The following is an 18,221-nucleotide window of genomic DNA, read 5'->3' as shown; positions in this document are numbered from 1 at the left end:
AGGGGAAAAGATGGCTAGAAACAGGCACTGAAAAAATGCACATGTAGCAAATCCCACAAAACAAAACAAAAATCGCACCTTCAGAAGTTACAAAACATGTCATCTAACATTCCACGGAACGTTACGGCTCACACGCACACACTGAAAAAAAAAACTAAAAAAAACGCACATCATTCTACAGTGGAATTCTCTAAGTATGACCAAATAGCTTTTTGAAATGATGATGTTTCAGCGATAGCCGCAATGCTAGAAGGAAGCGAATTCCACTCTTCAATAGCCAGGACCAAAGGTGAGTATTTGTATTGTTCTGTCCGAGCGAAAATGGGTTTAGTCTTCTTCGTGTGATATACACGAGCCCATGTGTGCGGCGCCGGGAGAAGATGTGAACTTGCGAGTGGTGTGTTGCTGTGGTAGAGAGTATTGAAAAAAGATAAACGGCTGAGTTTTCTGCGCATGACCAGAGGCGAGAGATGGAGCGATATTTTCAGTGCTGTTACACTTTGATACCGAGAGTAACGGAAAAGGATGAATTGAGCAGCCTTGTTTTGTATAGATTCCAACATGTTAACAAGATAGGTATAATGAGAGTTTCAGATTACGGACGCGTATTCTATCACAGGCCTGATTAGCATGTTGAATGCGTGTAGTTTTGTGTCCTAGTTTGCTTGGTGTAGTCGGCGTTTAAGAAGGCCAAGTTTTTTTAAGTCTTTGGTAGTAATCAGTTCAATATGAGTGCTCCAGGATAAATACGAGCTAAAATTTACACCGAGGTATTTTACCGACGCTGAAGTTTCAATGATAGTATTATTGACTGTGTAGGCATTAGGAATCGTCTTAGCAGCGGAAGTAAACTTGAGATGTATAGTTGTGTCTGCGTTAATTACCATCTGCCCTGCCGCACCACTGAGTTAGTTCATCGAGATCAGTCTGGAGAGCAATGATGTTAACAATCATGCCGTCGTTCCTATGCAAAGAGGTTATGCATTTAAACTTCTGGAGTGACAGTCCAATCCGCCACATACGGGAGCGCGTGAAGCCGCCGGCGGCCATATTGTTGGCTGCGGTATACGCGCGACGCAACTGTGCTTGCGGTTCTGCGATGAAAAATAAAATAAGACCCCTTTAGAAAGTATATCAGTCCGGCATTGTGTGTCGCTGTTGTCAAAAAAAAATGTCACGGTGGTGAGTGCCTTGTGTTCTGTGTACAATATGTTGCGAGAACTGAAAAACAGTCGTTTCCAGTTTTCTTCGTTCAATAACCTGCCCCGTGCATCGGCACTGTGATGCCCTTTCGTCGATACGTGGTGCCGGGCCGTATTGACAAAACATGACCTTGAAATATAGTATCCTTATGCCAATTGTTAAGGAAAATCACTATTTGTGTAAATGAGCGTTTTTGCTTTAACCCTAGAAAACAAGAAAAATATTCAACGGTAGGTCTCATTTTTGTCCGGCGTTTCAGTTCTAGCTGAAAAGAGTTGGTGAAAGCAAATTTACAATAAAGCTAAGGCGACCCACAGTCTGCGCGAAGCCGCAAGCCTACATGCGCTCCAATGAGGGTGACCTCTCAAAGTTAAAGTCATGCGTCACTGGCGGCTCAAGCAATCTTTACTTTTTTTTCGTTTCTGCATCCGTTCTTCCTGCGTCTGCGGCAAAAACGAGAAGTGAGAATGCAGATAAACAGAAATTGGTGGAGGCAGGTGGTAGCGTAATGGTTAGACTGCCCATCTCCCAAATGCAAGATGCTGCATTTGGGAGATGGGCTCGAATCCCGGTGGTTTGTTTGGGAAGACAGCTTTTTGTGCTCTCTGGTGACTGCGACGCTCAGAATTAGGCGGCAGCCTGACGACAACGGTCGGCGTCAGCGTAACAGAATAAGCGGGCGTGCAAGGTCACACTTAAAGCCGAAAGTACATTCAGAGGAAATACGCTATGCTCTTGTCGACAAAAAAAAAGTGATGAGTAACGAGCGGTGTTGTTGAGCGAAGCCGTAGCCCGATAATGTCACCATAGACAGGACCAGGCTCCAATCCCGGTGCTCAATGGAAGTATACGTCGACAGCATGTCAACTAGCGTGTTATTGATACTTCATTAAGGTCGCTGCGTGTTTGTGTTGTGTCTAGCAGGAGCGAGTAGCATAGGAGATGACATTGGAGAAAAGGCGGTGAGCGAAGTCCGCGAAAAGTAATTGAGGATAGCCATATTGAACGTCGACGCCGTGTTGAAGAAAGCCTGCGACTTCAGTTGCTCAGCCGACAGAAAGGCTTCAGTGGTAGCACACCGCTGGGCGTATTTCGTAACCACAGCGATAGACACACACTTTGCGGAAGTAAACAGAGGAAAGGGACGTAGTGAGTTGGCCGCCCTTTTTGAGCTCTGGTATAGTTTGAAAAATGAATGTGGCGAAGTATAACGCACCAAATAGTATATGCCAACCTAAATGAATCAGCGTGGTCATACTTGCGCGACATGCCATGGTGGCCTGCCACCAGGACATCATGAAGTTGCAGCGATGACAGTTTTCATTGGGTACTTGAGAATAAAAACGAGCACATCAGAGACGTCCGAGGGATGTTTCTACGGTATAAGAGCACATCGCTCCCCCCCCCTCCCTCCCTCCCTGCCCAAATAACTAAATCACGAATATAAGCTTACGAATAGGGGCATCGTAAGATCGAGCACTAGGGCGCTTGTTGATCTTGTTCAGGATGATGTCAGCGTTTCATTCAGCGTTTATTTCTGAGAAAATGAGTTGGAGTTACGTTTACTTGCATCACAATGGCGGGCGTAATCAGGCAAACATTGACAGCATTTCATTAGAGGGTGCCTGACTACTCTGTGAAGATTACGTTTAACAATGACAAAAACCACAGAAAGCTTTGCTTACATCGATTAGCACATACGTGGGATCCGCATAATTTTGTGACTATCAATTTAGATGCTTCAGAATGGCGCTCATTAACGCAATATTTCCATCCACAGTGAGCAAAAGCGGCTGTCGTATCCACAGTAGAATTGATTTAAATGGCTTTAATCCCATGGACATTATATCGTCGCCATCTTCCGTGGGATTGGAGTCGTCAAAATGGGATACAGGTGACAGGGAAATCAGGAGCTTGATGAACAACAAGAAGGCAGAAGCTTGCACAAGACCTCAGGGATATAAAATGACTTTTTGAGCAGCTTGGTCAGGGGGCCACGCAATGGTTTCCACGTCTACTAAAGATCCTCCGAAATATGAACAGAGGCCGACAAAAATGCGGGCATTTTGGGAAAGGTGAAACCGCTGGAAATTTCAGGACCGCATTAGTCTAAATATAAAAGATGACTTAAAAATAAGAAACCATAACGTTGACAGGGTGGCCAAATTTTGGCACAAATAAATTGACTGTTGAAGCAGTTCAGCTGAAACGCAATGGTGCGAAATAAGGCGAGAATGTCGGTAAGAGTTCAACAATGGTCAAGTAGGTCCTGTGGCCGACGCCAGCCCTCGGCAGCTGTCAAGCGACTGCACGTATTAGCCAGATGCCTGGTCGTCAGTAGTTACAGTAGGATTCGGGTTTGAAATATTGGACGCGGACTCCATCACATTGAATACAGTGCAATCTACGGTGTCACTCTTCGACAGCTGGCACCAATTCTCGCGCAATGAGGGTGGGAACAAATTGTCTCACGTGCCGGCTGTCACCTTCCTCGAACTGCCAACTTTCCTCGCCCTCCGTAGTTGCTTAGCTTTTATTGGGTTCGGCTGCTAATCACGAGGTCTCGGGATTGAATCCCAACCACGGCAGTCGTATTTAAGTGGGTGTGAAATGCGAAAACACCCGTATACTTAGGGTTAGGCGCACGTGAAAAAATCGCAAGTGGTCTAAATTATTCTCGAATCCTCAACTACAGCGTGCCTTATAATGAAATCGTGGTTTTGGCAAGTAAAACCTCATAATGTGTCATGTGACATTCGTTAAGGATATCCTGGGCAGTCGCACAACTCCTGAATACAATTAAGTGTCAGGAGTTGGGCGCCAGGTCTTTGAGTATGTGGATAGCCTTTATGGCGTTCGATAGCTGCGAGTCTACGTTGCGGCGGAACGGTAACATGGTAGAGAATGTGGAGAACATACACATCCCGCATATATTACTGCACAATAATTTTAAATAGCGTTCTTGCTTCACGCACGTGGATAACCGTCATTGGAGACTACTCTGGAAACTAACTGCAAGTATTGTATATGTAATACCCAAAGGTGTACCTGGCCTGGTGGCCAGTAAATGTGACGTAATATTGCGAGCAGCTTCGGCCATAGCGTGCTAACGGATGACGACACAGACTGAAGTGACTAGCGCAAGAGTGGACAGGGGACACTAAAGAGGCTAGAAGGACAAGCGCCCAGTTGGAAGTTTGCGCTTATCCTTGTCGCCTCTTTAGTGTCCCGTGTCCACTCTTGCGCTAGTCACTGCAGCATGGAATACCAACTAGCCCGGTCTCACACCCTGCGATGACACAGGGACAGTTTGCTGAATTATTGGGTTGTGACTTTTGTGTCAAGGTGAAAAACCAACATATCCATGTATATGTCTTAATACTTAAGCACATCTAGATGTGCAGCTACGGCGGTAGCCCATGAGTGCGGATGGCAAAGTCCCTAGTGAAATAATTGTGTGCACCTTAACGAATTCGATAGGTGAAAATCAAAATCCGTCCATGACGGCGTCTCTAGTAAACGCTGTGCGATGTTCGGACGTTAACAATGCGTGCCGACTGACGAAAGGCTGCCACGAAGAGCTTCTGACGGTTGGCCTAGCTTCTTTACTACGTAGAATCAAAAGAAAAAGAGAAATAACAAGAAGAAAAAAAAAGAGCCGTATCAAAAGCCCAGAATCAACCATTGCTCGTCGCGACTAAACGCTCTTAGGATGACGAGTAATTTCCAGGCGACGAGCGGCTACGCTTTATCAAGAACACTGATAATTCCGGCGGGACAAGCATTGTGGCGAAGTTCAATGGGCAGGGAAAGCTTTTAATTATTTTATTTTTGTTTTGTTGACGTCATCACGCGTCACCGCGGGAAGTTTGAAAAGCTTAAGGTCAGTACGCCACGTGGTGGCACTCACGCGAACTAAACCCTTGTGTCCAGAAAAGCTGGATACGATCGCTGCCGCGGATAAGCGAAGGCGAGCTTTCTGGTTCTTCGTTATTTTCCCGCACGCCCGCTGCTGCAGGAGATGCCTGGAGGCGAGGGCCATCTGGTGGTGTTGCAAGGAACCCAGCAGCTATGGTGTTCAGCTGTTAAGCCCGAGGTCGCAGTATCATGTCCCATCCTTGGCGGCGCATTTCGATAGGAGCCAAATGCAAAAACACCCGTGTGCTTATATTTTGCTGCACGTTAAAGAACCCTAGGCGGTACAAATTTCCGTGGTCTCCCACTACGGCGTGCGTTACAATTAGATCGTGGTATTGGCACGTAGAACCCCATAAATTAGGAACCCAGCGGCGATGTCGTGCGCGTCCTCCGCTGTGATAGGTTGGCCTATTCGACTAGAGAACAGCCACTCAGCATCCACGATCACGCAAGCCCGGTGAGGTTTGCAAAGCTTCACCTTTAAAAGAAAAGCACATGACAATCTATTACAGGAGACTGTATGCCGCCTTCTACTAAATGTTGAGCCGTGTTCTTTGCGTCAAGTCATTTTATTGTTGCTTGCTAACTGCGGCAACATGGGAACTTTCTTTAACAAAGAGCCTGCAATCACAAAATTGTAGCTAAAGAAAGACGAAACATGAGCAAAATGTAAATTCAAACGCAGAAACCAAACTTTTCACAGCCGTCTAGAAAAAAGACCCACAGTATACCAACTAAGAGCACGAGACTAAGCTCCTAACCAATATACATCATGCGAGGATTCAGTTACCTGGCTAGTTGGTTCATCATCACAGAAAGAACGGCAGCTCAGGACCGCACATGAGGGAGAAACCACTCACACACTGCGCTGGCTGACAACTGCGTGTTTATTATCTTGCTCACTCTTTTATACAGAGCACTAAGGCAGTACCAATAAGACCATGAAAAGAAAGTGCACCTGGACCAAAAGAAAAAGAAGGAAAAAAGGAAGAAATAACTCGTGCCCGCCACATGCTTGTTGTGATGCAGCTTCAAGAAAATCAATTTCTTTCTTGCACAGCTAAAGAGACGGGATGCTGACGCAATGAACATTTATGCGGTTAATCTCAAAAGCCTCTCAGATTTTCCTGGTACATTTATCAGGCTGTTTTTGCAATGCTTCAATATCCTTCAGCCTAGGCTCACGTCCGCAGTGCCAATTCAAGGCAAGGTTTCCACTGATTGTTAGTGTTTTTTTAACATTGTCGTTATGCTCTCTAAGCCTATCGTTGACACAACGTTCTGACTGGCTGAGGTATCCTTTTCCACATTTCAACGGCACCGAGTAGACTAACTCATGCGCACGCTCAACAAAACGGATTTTGTGCTTGGTCATGCACTCGTTTGAATGAGCTCGACGGTGTGGACCTTAGCGTATAGGCCAATTAACTTGCGTGGCGCAGAAAAAAAAAAAAAGAAACGCTGAGGCCTGCAGCCTGACCGATCCCATTGTATGATTGTGTGTGATTTCTTGTCCATGTAATGCAGTACAACCGCTTTTATTTTTCTACCGTCTTGTGTCACCCCGTTTCGGCTGGCGTCATTGCGCTTGCTTTGCAAACACCATGCTACAGAAATTAGCACGTGCCCAGGACATCCTGGTGACACAAGGTAATCGACCTGCCTGCAGAATTTGTCCGGTGCCTTGTGTGCAGAGGATTTGTCGGTTGGATTCAGAAAACAATGTGGCACAATGCTCCTTTTTTCGAGTTTAGTATTCACCGATGTGAACGGGAGGAGTGGCTTGTTGTCTCTAAACTCGTATTACCAACAGACATGCATTTGGCCAAAGAAAAGTGTCAAGTCAAGAAATCTCATTCATTTTCCAGCGTCTCGTGGGTTAAAATCAAGGGTTGTAGGCACTCGGCAGAACAGTAAGAGCCATCTGCACATTCTAATCGTAGTAAACATGTTTACAATCTAAACTAACAATACAATCATCTACATAACGAAAGCTCTTGGCAGCGGATGAACCATTCAGGGAAGAGAGCAGCATTGTGTCATAGTAGGCTAACTACAGGTCACTGAAGAGTGGAGCTATCCAGCAGCCTATATATTTCCATTTGTGTGAATGAAAATATTATCGTCCCAAGTAACAAAAGTCGATTAGAGGTAACATTTCATCAGTTGAAGAAAACTACCTGATTTTGTATATATTGCATTCTGAAAGCGCACAGTTCCGTGTTCGTCAATTGTATTTTCAATGCAGAACATTGAACACCCTAATTTTATGCCACATATATAAGGGTTGCTCTGTACCCATAGCCACTGAGCAATCACGGCGGGTGGTTAGCGGGTAAAACATGGCAACTCGAGAAAGAGAGAAAATGCAAGCTAAGATAATACAGTCTACGCAACGAATCGTATTCGTCCTGCACGACGTGTTGAAATGAGTGATGTTCAAATATTGAAATTTACAAAATGAATCAAAGCAAGAACGACCTGCAAATATCAATTTCTCAAACAATCACCTGATATATGAAGTTCTCAAGGCTCCATTGTAAAAAAAAAGGAAGGAAGAGAAACAGAGAGATGACCATTTCCATTATTTGCTGCATGCACGTAATTCCGTGCGCGGCTCGAAATCTCTTAAACTGCAGTGCCTGTAAATAAAAAAATTCCGTTCTCTTTTATTTGGTGCATTATGACAATGAGAGCAGTGAAATCAGGGAATAACGCGTCGCAATGGTGCATGTAGAGCGCTTTTAAGTGCATTATAAGAATTTCTAACGAAAAAGCACTAAGGAGGAAGGAAGCGGACATAAAGGCGTAGACCAGTGTGTTTCTGTCGACTTGCCGCCTTCCTGAGTGTATTTTCGCTGGAACTTCTTATAATGCATTTTACGCCGAACCAAGTAGCCCAAATTTCAGCTCTAAAGGTAGACTGTTGTGTTTATTGAAGGAGAAAAGTGAGGGGGGGGGGTGATGCTGCAGCGCGGCACTTTGCTTTAAAGTGATGCAAAGATGTCGAGGTAGGCCAAGTAAAAATATCTCTGCCTAAATTTAGACAACAAATTCTTATATACGTGGCATAACATTAAGCTGTTAGCATTGAATCCCTAGAAATTATTGACCAGAAGCTGTTTTCCCCTGGCGTTCGCTCGGGCACCTCGGTAACTCGTGCCTTTGAGCAATAGCAGGGGCTCTCCTGTAGCTGGGTCGTTCAGGAAAAGTCTTAAGTATTTACTCCAGATATGCATTTGCAGAGAGGGGGATGCATGCGAGTCCATATCCATCTACACAGATGCAATTTGCATCAGTCTCTTTCTCTCGCTGCAATAAAAGCTGTTTTATGCGTTTTGCTGGAAGAGAAGAGAATAATATTCAAGAATTTAGAAAAGTGAATTATCGAAACAAATACGAATAACAAAGGCCATTAGATAATTATTCAAAATCTCGAATAATTTCGCACCTTCAATTAAAAAAAACACATAAAATGTAGCGGCTATTTAGAGGTAATAGCGAGAGAAATGCGTTAGCCTTAGAATAGAATAGAAAGTTCATTCCTCTTTCGCGCAGTACAAAGCATTACAGGTAACAGGGGACACTGAGCAAAAGCTGCTAGAGGCAGCTTCAGGGAGCACCTAGTGCCTCAGGTAAACATGAACAGCAATGGGTAAGCATATATAAGATTTACATGCAACATTTCTCAACGGAAAATCAATCTATTGCGCATTCGTAAAGTACACTAAAGAAAAAGGGAAACTCAAAACATAACGTCAACCTAAATATTTTACAATAATGCATGCCTATTTTAAATGTAGCAGGAGTGGTTTCAAAATCCAGAAGCATGGATGACAGCTGATTTCGGGATGTATCTTCTAAACGTCGAGTCATCCAAATCGAAGTGGACAAAATGCTCCGCAAAGGGGTCATCAAGCCATCAGGCAGCCCTTGGGCTTCGCCTGTCGTCCTTGTGAAAAAGAAAGATGGTACCTCGAGTTTTTGCGTCGATTATCGCCCCTTAAACAAGATCACGCGAAAAGACGTCTACCTAACACCACGCATCGATGACGCTTGGACTGCTTGCACGGAGCTAAATACTTCTTGTCCATCGGTGTTCAGTCCGGCTACTGGCAGATTTCAGTTGATGAAATAGACCGCGAGAAGACGGCCTTTATCACACCGGATGGCTTGTATAAGTTCAAACTTTTGCCTATGCAATGCTTCTGCGACATCTGAACGTATGATGGACTCCCCTCTTCGGGGCTAGAAATGGAACACCTGTCTCTGTTACCTTGACATTATTGTTTTTTCTCCCACGTTCGGCAGCCACCTTACCCGACTCGCTGCAATTCTTGCGGTCTTCCGAAAAGCCGGCCTTCAACTGAACTCCCCGACGTGTCAATTCGGGCGCCGTCAGATCACCGTGTTGGAACACCTCGTTGAGGCATCCGGTGTCCGACCAGATCCGGAAAAAGTTCGCGCCGTACGCAGTTTCCCTGTGCCACGTTTTGCCTCTAACGTGCGCTGCTTCATCGGCCTGTATTCTTACTTTCGCCGTTTATTCAAAAATTTCGCTGGCGTTGCTCGGCCTTTGACAGATCTTCTAAAGAGGAACCCTCCATTCTCATGGCGCCTGGAGCAGGCTCACGCGTTCGTCGCTCTCATCGGATTTCTGACCACCCCTTCCATACTTGACCACTTTGATCCTTCTGCACCGACCGAAGTCGACACTAACACAAGTGGTTATGGCATCGGCGCTGTTCTCGCCCAACACCAGAATGGTACCGAGTGCGTGATATTTTACGCCAGCCGCATGCTGTCCGCTGCCGAGAGAAATTACTCCATCAACGAGCGGGAGTGCTTGACTTTAATTAGGGCTGTCTCCATGTTCCCGCCACATTTGTACGGCCGCACGTTTTTGGTCGTCACTGACTACCACGCACTCTGCTGGCTGCCTTCCTTCGGCACCCGACTGGACGACTTGGTCGGTGAATTTTGCGGCTCCAGGAATTTTCATTTAGTGTCCATTACAAGACTGGACGCCACCGCAAGGACGCTGACTGCATCTCGTGTCACCCTGTGGATCCTCGCGATTCTGCTGCGCATGATCGGGTGACCTGTACTATGGCCTTGACTGACATCACCAACATGCGCGCTGAACAACAACGCGACACATTCTTAGAGTCCACCATCGCCGGAGTGCAATCTGGCAGCACCGACGGCACGTGCCAAATGTTCGTGCTGCATGACGGCATCTTCTACCGCCGCAATATCAACGCTGACGGCCTAGAGTTGCTGCTTGTCCTTCCTCGTCATGTGCGACCTATCATTCTCGAACAACTTCACGATGCACCGACGGCGGGACACCTTGGAGTATTGCGCACATACGACCGCGTACGACGCCGGTTCTTCTGGACGGGTCTGTACCGCTCTGTGCGTCGTTATGTCGCAACTAGCGAATTGTGTCAGCGTCGGAAGAAATCTCCCCTGGCACCTGTCGGATGACTCCATCCCACTGAAGTTCCCTATTAACCGTTCTTTTGCGTAGGCCTCGACCTGCTTGGCCCTTTTCCGACAGCGACTAGAGGGAACAAGTGGATCACTGTCGCTATTGATTACGCGACACGCTACGCGATAACAAAGACTTTGCCGACGAGTTGCGCAACTGACGTCGCCGATTTTCTCCTTCACGACGTCATTCTCCACCACGTTGCACCTCGACAGTTACTTACAGACCGCGGCCGCTCATTTTTGTTTCGAGTTGTGGACGTCCTCCATCTCTTGTGCCACTGAGCGCAAGCGTCCACCGCCTACCACCCACAAACGAACGGTCTTACGGAACGTCTCAACCGAACAATCAAAGAGATGCTGTCGATGTACGTCTCCAACGATCACCGCGACTGGAATTCCACGCTGGCTTACGTGACGTCCGCGTATAACTCGTCCCGACATGACATCGCAGCATATTCACCCTTCTATCGCTTGTATGGTCGCGACCCTACAACGCCGTTTGACACCATCCTCCCTTCTGTGCCACGTGTTCCAGCTGAGTACGCTCGTGAAGTCATCGATCGCGCTCGCGTGGCACGTCAAGTCGCCCAATCTCGTTTATTAACCTCACAGCATACACAGAAAGAGCGTTACGAGCGCCGCCATCGCGATTTTAAGTTCGCACAAGGTGCTTGGGTTCCCCTACGGTCCCCATATCGTCGTGGTTGACCTCTCCCAGAAGCTTCTTTTTCGCTACACAGGGTCTTATGAAGACCTACGCCAAATTAACGACGTCAATTACGATATTTCGCCGCTACACCTTCATGCATCCTCAAGTCAGATGCCTGTCGACGTCGTGCACGTTTCGTGGCTGAAGCCATACTTTGCTCGCAATTCTTCTCCTGCTATGCGCCGAGATGGCGCTTCGCTACCCGGGGTTCCTGTTACAGAAGGATGAGAGAAGAGAGAGAAAGAAGAAGATCGGAGATGCTGGCGGTTGCGTTTTGTTGGTGGTCAGCCATCTTAGCTATTCTGGCTCATCCTACATATATATTGTAAATATAGCTTTTATATACTCGTAACGTCCCCGTAACAATTCATTATTTTGAGCAAGTATGTTGAAATAATGCGACACATTGTATGATAAGGACTGTTTGCGATATAAAGTGCGGCAAAGGTAGACGCCAAGGCAAGTGATGTCGTGCATTGTAAGCGGTTGTGTACTGATGGAGGTTTAGCGATCTTAGTATAGGTTCGTTATTTGTTATAATTGCATGTTTGTACGCACACATTAATTTGAATCGATACAAAGCAATAATCCTGAGAATAACTATTTAAAGTGCGGCTCAGTATGGCAATTCCGTTGTAGATTTCCAATTAACGTGATTGCCCGTACTTTGGCAAATACTAGCTTCTGCGTGTTGTGTTTTCTTGTTGTACCCAAACAGTCAGGCAATAATTAATAATCTGAAATACATGCCCGTTATCGATGAGAACCTTTTCCTTTATTGGCAGAGTATATCTATGCTGGCACAGGACACAATTATTAAGATTCATTTTCTTTCTTACATTATCTTTATGTAGGTCCCCAGCTTAGGGTTTCCGTGAACACCAGACCAAGCCATTTGACAGCTGGCACGATTTCCATTCTACTGCTGCGCCAAAATACGTCGAAATTTGTGCGGATGCTTTTATTCCTTAGACGGAAAATTATAGCGTTGCTTTTCTGGGCATTTACTTCTAAACAATTGTTTTCAGTATATTGCAGTATTTCAGTATTTTCAGTATTTCCTTGCATCCATAAACAATGTTCATCTTTACCAGCTATTAGCCTCGTGAAATAGTCGGCGTAAACCATTAAAGTGACAGGCAAGGATGCAAAAAAAAAATGTGAACAATATACATATCGAAAAATAAAGGGCCTAAAACACTACCCTGTGGGACTCCAGGCAAAATACGTTGTAAGCTGGACGACCTGTAATTAATGACTACCATTCGCATAGGGTGTTTCAGATAGGATTCTATTAACGACAGGCATATCCCTCTAATTCTATAATGGTTTAGTTTACGTATGACCAGACTATGGTCGATTATATGAAATGCTTTTGAGAAATCGACATAAATTGCAATCACAATTGGTCTTTCTTTAAAATCATTTAATATTATCTCTTTTTCGTAATGCAGTTTCATTTGACCTGTTTTGCCTGAAGCCATACGGGAAGTCGGACAGTACTGAGTGTTTTACTAAGAATGTATTTATTCTAGCATATATAATTTCCCTAGACCCTTCGACAGCACAAGAATAACCTAAATCAGTCTATAATTGGCTAAATCTGTTGTAGCTCCTCTGTGGATAGCAACAACCTTGGCGATTTTCATTTATTTTGGAAAAATTTTGCACGAAAGAGTTAGGTTGTAGATCCTTGGTAATAGTGGCGTTAGTATATTAATTAAAAACGTGAAATGTTTGATTTGAAACCATATTTGTCCTATGCTTTACTAGTTTACATGTTTGTGAAAACGGTTATTATTTTATATTCTATTACAGGCTGCAAGAACAAGGACTCTGAAACACTTGGGCTCTGAAACATTATGTCGCACCTCTTTGAGATATCATATCAATCATTTAAACAGCGTTCATCAAATTGCAAGGTGTTCTTCAGCAGCTCACTCGACACACGTCCAGCCTCTTCAAAGAGCGCAGTGCAACTGTCGTTGGTCCGGAGCAGACGACCGCCGGTGGCAATATGCAGCGTGTCTTGCTTTTTAGCCGCGCGAAATTTAAATAAATTGCCTGTGGCAGACTGCCCAATTCTAACCATTGATTTAAATTTCTCAATCAGGCAGGTTGTTTAAAGGATAAATACAAACGCTTATTTGAATAACTGTCAAAATTACGCTAGATAAAAGTGTAATCATTACGTCACGGCACATATTTTAATCTACGAACTGCAGCTAGTGTGTTTTCGAGGCGTATCGACTCGGAACGAATTCAGAAGATGGCACCAGTTTCGATGCATGCGCAACCAAACTTGGGGCGGAAATGCCCTGCTCTTCCACTAACGGTCTCAAGTAAATGCGGTTTTGTGCATTGAAAGACAAAATTAACTGGAACGCCAATATATTTCGTAGACACGTTGAAAATTATTATGACGCAGGCCAGAGGACTGGTTGATGCGCCTAGCGAACTCACCGGCTACAATTCATACAATGAAATATGCGCCGTAGTGTAAGTAAGCAATAATATAATTAGTCAACTATGTCAATTATTCAATTATGTATTCTGATTTCTCGCAGGAGTAACAGGCCATCTGATCGAGTAATTTACTTTAACGGTTAGCATTGTGCTTTGTGCCACAGGCAATTTTAAAAATTTTGGTGCGGCTAAAAATACACCCTCCTTATACATGTTTACATACCATGTGACTTCCTTCCCACTATTCACACACATGCACTATTTTCAGCTCTGACATTCCTAACGCTAACGCAAAAAAATCATTCAGGATACCACGCGCTATAACAGTCGGTTGAAGCGACGCCTTCATTTATATTTTCGAAGAACGCGCTTCCTGTTTAACTGCCATTTGCTAGTACAGAACACAGGACCAAGTTGGACACATTTTCATCATTGAGTCCTTACTGAAAATAAGCTTGAGGCGTCTTAAAGAGCGTATACTGCTCATCAAAACGAAGAAATGACAAGGATAGGAAGACGACGAGAGCCGAATGAGAATGAGATGACGAAACGGGAATTAAAACAACGGAAAGGTGAGGGCTGTATGATTATGATAGAATGACCAAGTAGCGATGACTGCTACGGTGGAACGACGCTAATGGTAAATTAAGTAGCAAAAGCATTACCAACGAGGGAACTCGATCGGTCGATGCCCTAGGTTATTGCTACGGTTTGCAAAAACAAGCAAGCAAGAAAAGAAAACCTACCTTCCTAATGTAGTTCATCTTTGCACATGGCTTCTTTTTTTTCTCCATGGAAGTGGTGCGTGCTTGTAAAAACCGTATAATATCGTTTGTTGAAGCAGGAGCTTTTGTGGGTCCACACATATTTTCTGTGCAAATTTTGCAAATAAACAATCTTGCGCACGTGTTATCCGGGTGTATAGCACAAGCGTGTTCAACTAGTATATCACGTGTATTTATGTGCTAGTTAAGCCCTTTTGTTGTGCTAGTTAGTTTTCCATGGCTTGCGAATGGGCCGCACAACGCCAATAGCACAGGCGGCAGCAAGACGATCATAGCAGGGTGCTTAGCATGAGTATTCGAGCAAGAACCCGCTTATTTGGTTTGGACTTGTCTTTGGTCCCCCTCTAAAAAAAGTTTATTTTTGAAGAAGAGAGAAGAAAGGAAGGCACGGAGCTCCATATGAACAAAAATCCTGCTTGCTGCCTCGCACCGGGGGAGGGGAGACGTGAAAAGTAAGTACAGTGAGAGACAGAGTACATCTACAAGATTGCTGCTTGGGCGCAGAACGTTGGACGATCGAGGCGAAGAAGGAAGATGGGACAAGTGCACCGGCTACAACTGAGCCTTTACTTAAAAACAAAACGTACAAAAGAGATACCTATGCTTAGGCTCTGTGACGTGCAAACGGGAACAAACGATTGGGCACGCACAAGCTCTTATTGACTGTGCCCGAATGGGCCTCCCCATCCGTCACTGTGCTTAAGCATTCCTAATTATGTCCTCTCAACAGGGTTAAATATTAACTCTTGTACAATGGAAACATTCTCATGCGCTACCCGGATGTCCTTCGCTCATTTTCTCTACCGTGCACAGCATTCATAAAATGTGGCAAAAACGAAGATGAAGCATCTCAAATCTTCGCCTGGCTAACAGCCGAATTTCGCTGTCACGTAGCACTGCTGCAGCGCTACTGAAACATAAGCTATCTCGTTCGATGTAATAAGCCTTAGCGATTCCACTGGTCCTGCACTCGCGAATACGTCAAACTACTGTATCCTGTTCTCCTTCGCCTTGCCCTTCGTTCAGCGGTCTTTTCAAAAACTAACCAGTCTGAAGTTTGCTAGTGCTCTAGCTCAGGGAAGGGCACAGGAACACAGGCAGGGCATACGAACAGCCCGAAACAGCAATCCAACTTCGTGTGTCTGTGTTCCAACTTGCGCGTTGGTTCCTCATTCTTTGGCAACTAACCAGCGACCACAGCTATATGATTCGAACAGAAAGCTCGCATCCGCAGTTACTATGTGCCCAGCTGAAATGCATAGTGTAATGTGAATACACTATGCATTTCAACTGGGCACATAGTAACTGCGGATGCAAGTTTTCTGCTACGATACTCTGATCATCCGTCACTTGCCAGGTTGGTGCTGGTGAGGAAGAAGTCATCGCCAGAGGACACGCCACCAGGATAGCCCGAGAACGTGACCACGGTGGCGGGAACGGGTTGACCTGCGGAAGGTGGGTACACGTTTCCCCGATTTCTTCGGGACAGCTTTGTGCGTTCCTATTACTGCACAAAGCAATAATGCCCCAGGTAACCAAAATGAAGCGAGATCTTAAGGTCATGATTAGTGTAGACTTGCATGGGCAGGCAAAGAACTCGAAGCTGTCGCCACGAAAATTGGCCTCTCTTTGCAACTACACAGCCGCCAAAGTCGCTTAGACCATCTCCTGTTTTTTTAGGGCTCCGTGTCAAGGCATGGCTCCGAAGAGAAATGAAGACGACGGTGCCTGGGTTGGGGCCGCATCAATCCTAATCTCGCTTTGTTGTCTGCCACGTGACTCGTCTACCGCTTCGAGTTGGTTGCATTGCGGCTGCCATATAACAAAGCGCGAAGTCAAATAGGGCGTATTAGAAGTGCGTTACTCTCAAAAATCACGAATTTAATTAATAAAATTGTACAGCTAGGCATAGTAAAATATAAGCACAACCGCGCCATGTGCTGACACAACATCTAAAGGTATAAACAGATGTAACAAAATTACACAACCCGAGACGCTGAACAAATGCGTTCACGAAATTAGTTTTTTTGTGTCAGTGGGAGAGACAAGTGCAGCTAACTTATTCATCAGCTGTTGCGTTTATGTCATAAGCTAAAATTACTTTCCGCGCAGCTCGCTGCTTGTGCCGAAACAATGTTTTTGTGCCTATAAAAGTTGTGGCGCATGAATATGTCTCACAACAATCAGCAAGGTCGATCCCCCATTTTATGACGTATATCAATTATATGCGCACTCGAGGCAATTCCTGCGTCAGCGTCAGTGTCACCGTGATGTTTTGTATAAATTCGAAGTGCGATAAGATTGTGGCCCCACGCCGGATGCTGCAGGTGCGAGGAAGATCACGTGATAGCTAGCCGGAAAGGATGGTGGCTCGATACGGCTGCCTCTTCTCGCGCGCGCAAACGAGGAAGGCGGGGTCCGCGGGGAGGATGCGCTGCATCTTTTACAGCGCGCAAGCGGCTTGAGCAGGGATATAAGCGCGCTGTGCGACGGAGGGGGAGGTAAGGAAGAGGGGGGGGGGGCAGGGTATCGCGCGTCTCCGCTTCTACTCCGGCCGAGGCTGCACATGGCGCGGGTGAGCGCGTCCTATCCTACAGGCAATAGGCAGGATGTTCGAAAGCTGGCCTACAAAAGGTAGCTTATCAAAGCAAATGAGATTTCATTTGTCAGAAACATCAGGATGAATTACCTGGGCTAAAAGCTGCAATCAACAGCTTGACAAAGGCCCCGGAGCCATGGCCCATGGCAGCAGCAACAAAAGAACGTTACATTTGAAAAACATTCTCCCATACCGTACACACTCGTAAACAAATGAGCAGGATATCTTAACTAAATACTTATACAATGGTTAACCAAGTAACACAATAAGAAATGGAAAATGCAGCACTTGGATTCAGTACTTTCAAAGAAAAAGAACGTCTAACGGTAGAAGACAAAATACGCTCGTTACAAAAGAAAATTACACCCAATGGCTACGTGTGGGCTTTGTTCTCACGCGCTTAGTTTCTGTAGAAGCTAGAGGAATCACGAAGGCGAATTCGCCCGCCGCGACTGCAGCTCATCACAACGCCGGCGTTCTGACAGCGAATGCATGGGATGACCGAGTGAGGTGTCTTCTGTCTTCATATTTGCTTATGAGCACATGGAACCGTGATGGGAAATTTAGATAGTAAGTGAATGTTTACAGTATTTCATACAGCTGATGAAGTACTAAAATTACTGCGGATGTTTGCCTAATAATTGGCTATCACATTCAGGGCTTCTCCTTTCGAGCGAAATGGAGACTTCTTTTAGATTATTGGCTTATTCACTGAAACTGATATTCAGACATATACCGGTCTGTCCCACATTGCGACCACATCAAATGTGCATGGATTAAACAACTAATGATTTACGTTCTACTTACAAGATCTGTCCCAAAATGTCGTGAAGCACGTCTCAAAAACAAATAATTTTACAAAGGGTACGTCAGACAAACCAATGTGGGGAACTTGAGAATATTCTCAATTAGACCAAATACACGGGTTCCACCTCTTTTTTCTCTTACAGGAAACACCCTTGGTAACCTCTTCCGTTAAACACTTCAGCAGAGAGGTGGTTTCCTTATTAATTGTCACAACTACGATATACCACCCCCGGAGCAT

The 18,221-nt window shown here is 45.2% G+C and overlaps 1 protein-coding gene across 2 annotated transcripts in view; it reads right to left on the bottom strand.

Annotated features, from left to right (window-relative positions):
• Nucleotides 1-18,221, bottom strand: part of LOC142567826 (putative phospholipase B-like 2) — a 277,787-nt gene that overhangs the window by 160,002 nt on the left and 99,564 nt on the right. For both annotated transcript variants that reach the window (XM_075677976.1, XM_075677977.1), the window contains exon 6: nucleotides 15,932-16,023. In XM_075677976.1, coding sequence (XP_075534091.1) covers nucleotides 15,932-16,023 — 92 coding nt within the window. The remainder of the gene's footprint in view (nucleotides 1-15,931; nucleotides 16,024-18,221) is intronic.

The sequence above is a fragment of the Dermacentor variabilis genome, unplaced genomic scaffold (assembly GCF_050947875.1).
Source record: "Dermacentor variabilis isolate Ectoservices unplaced genomic scaffold, ASM5094787v1 scaffold_14, whole genome shotgun sequence".
NCBI classification, from domain to species: Eukaryota; Metazoa; Arthropoda; class Arachnida; order Ixodida; family Ixodidae; genus Dermacentor; species Dermacentor variabilis.
This window is presented reverse-complemented; position numbering and strand designations above follow the sequence as displayed.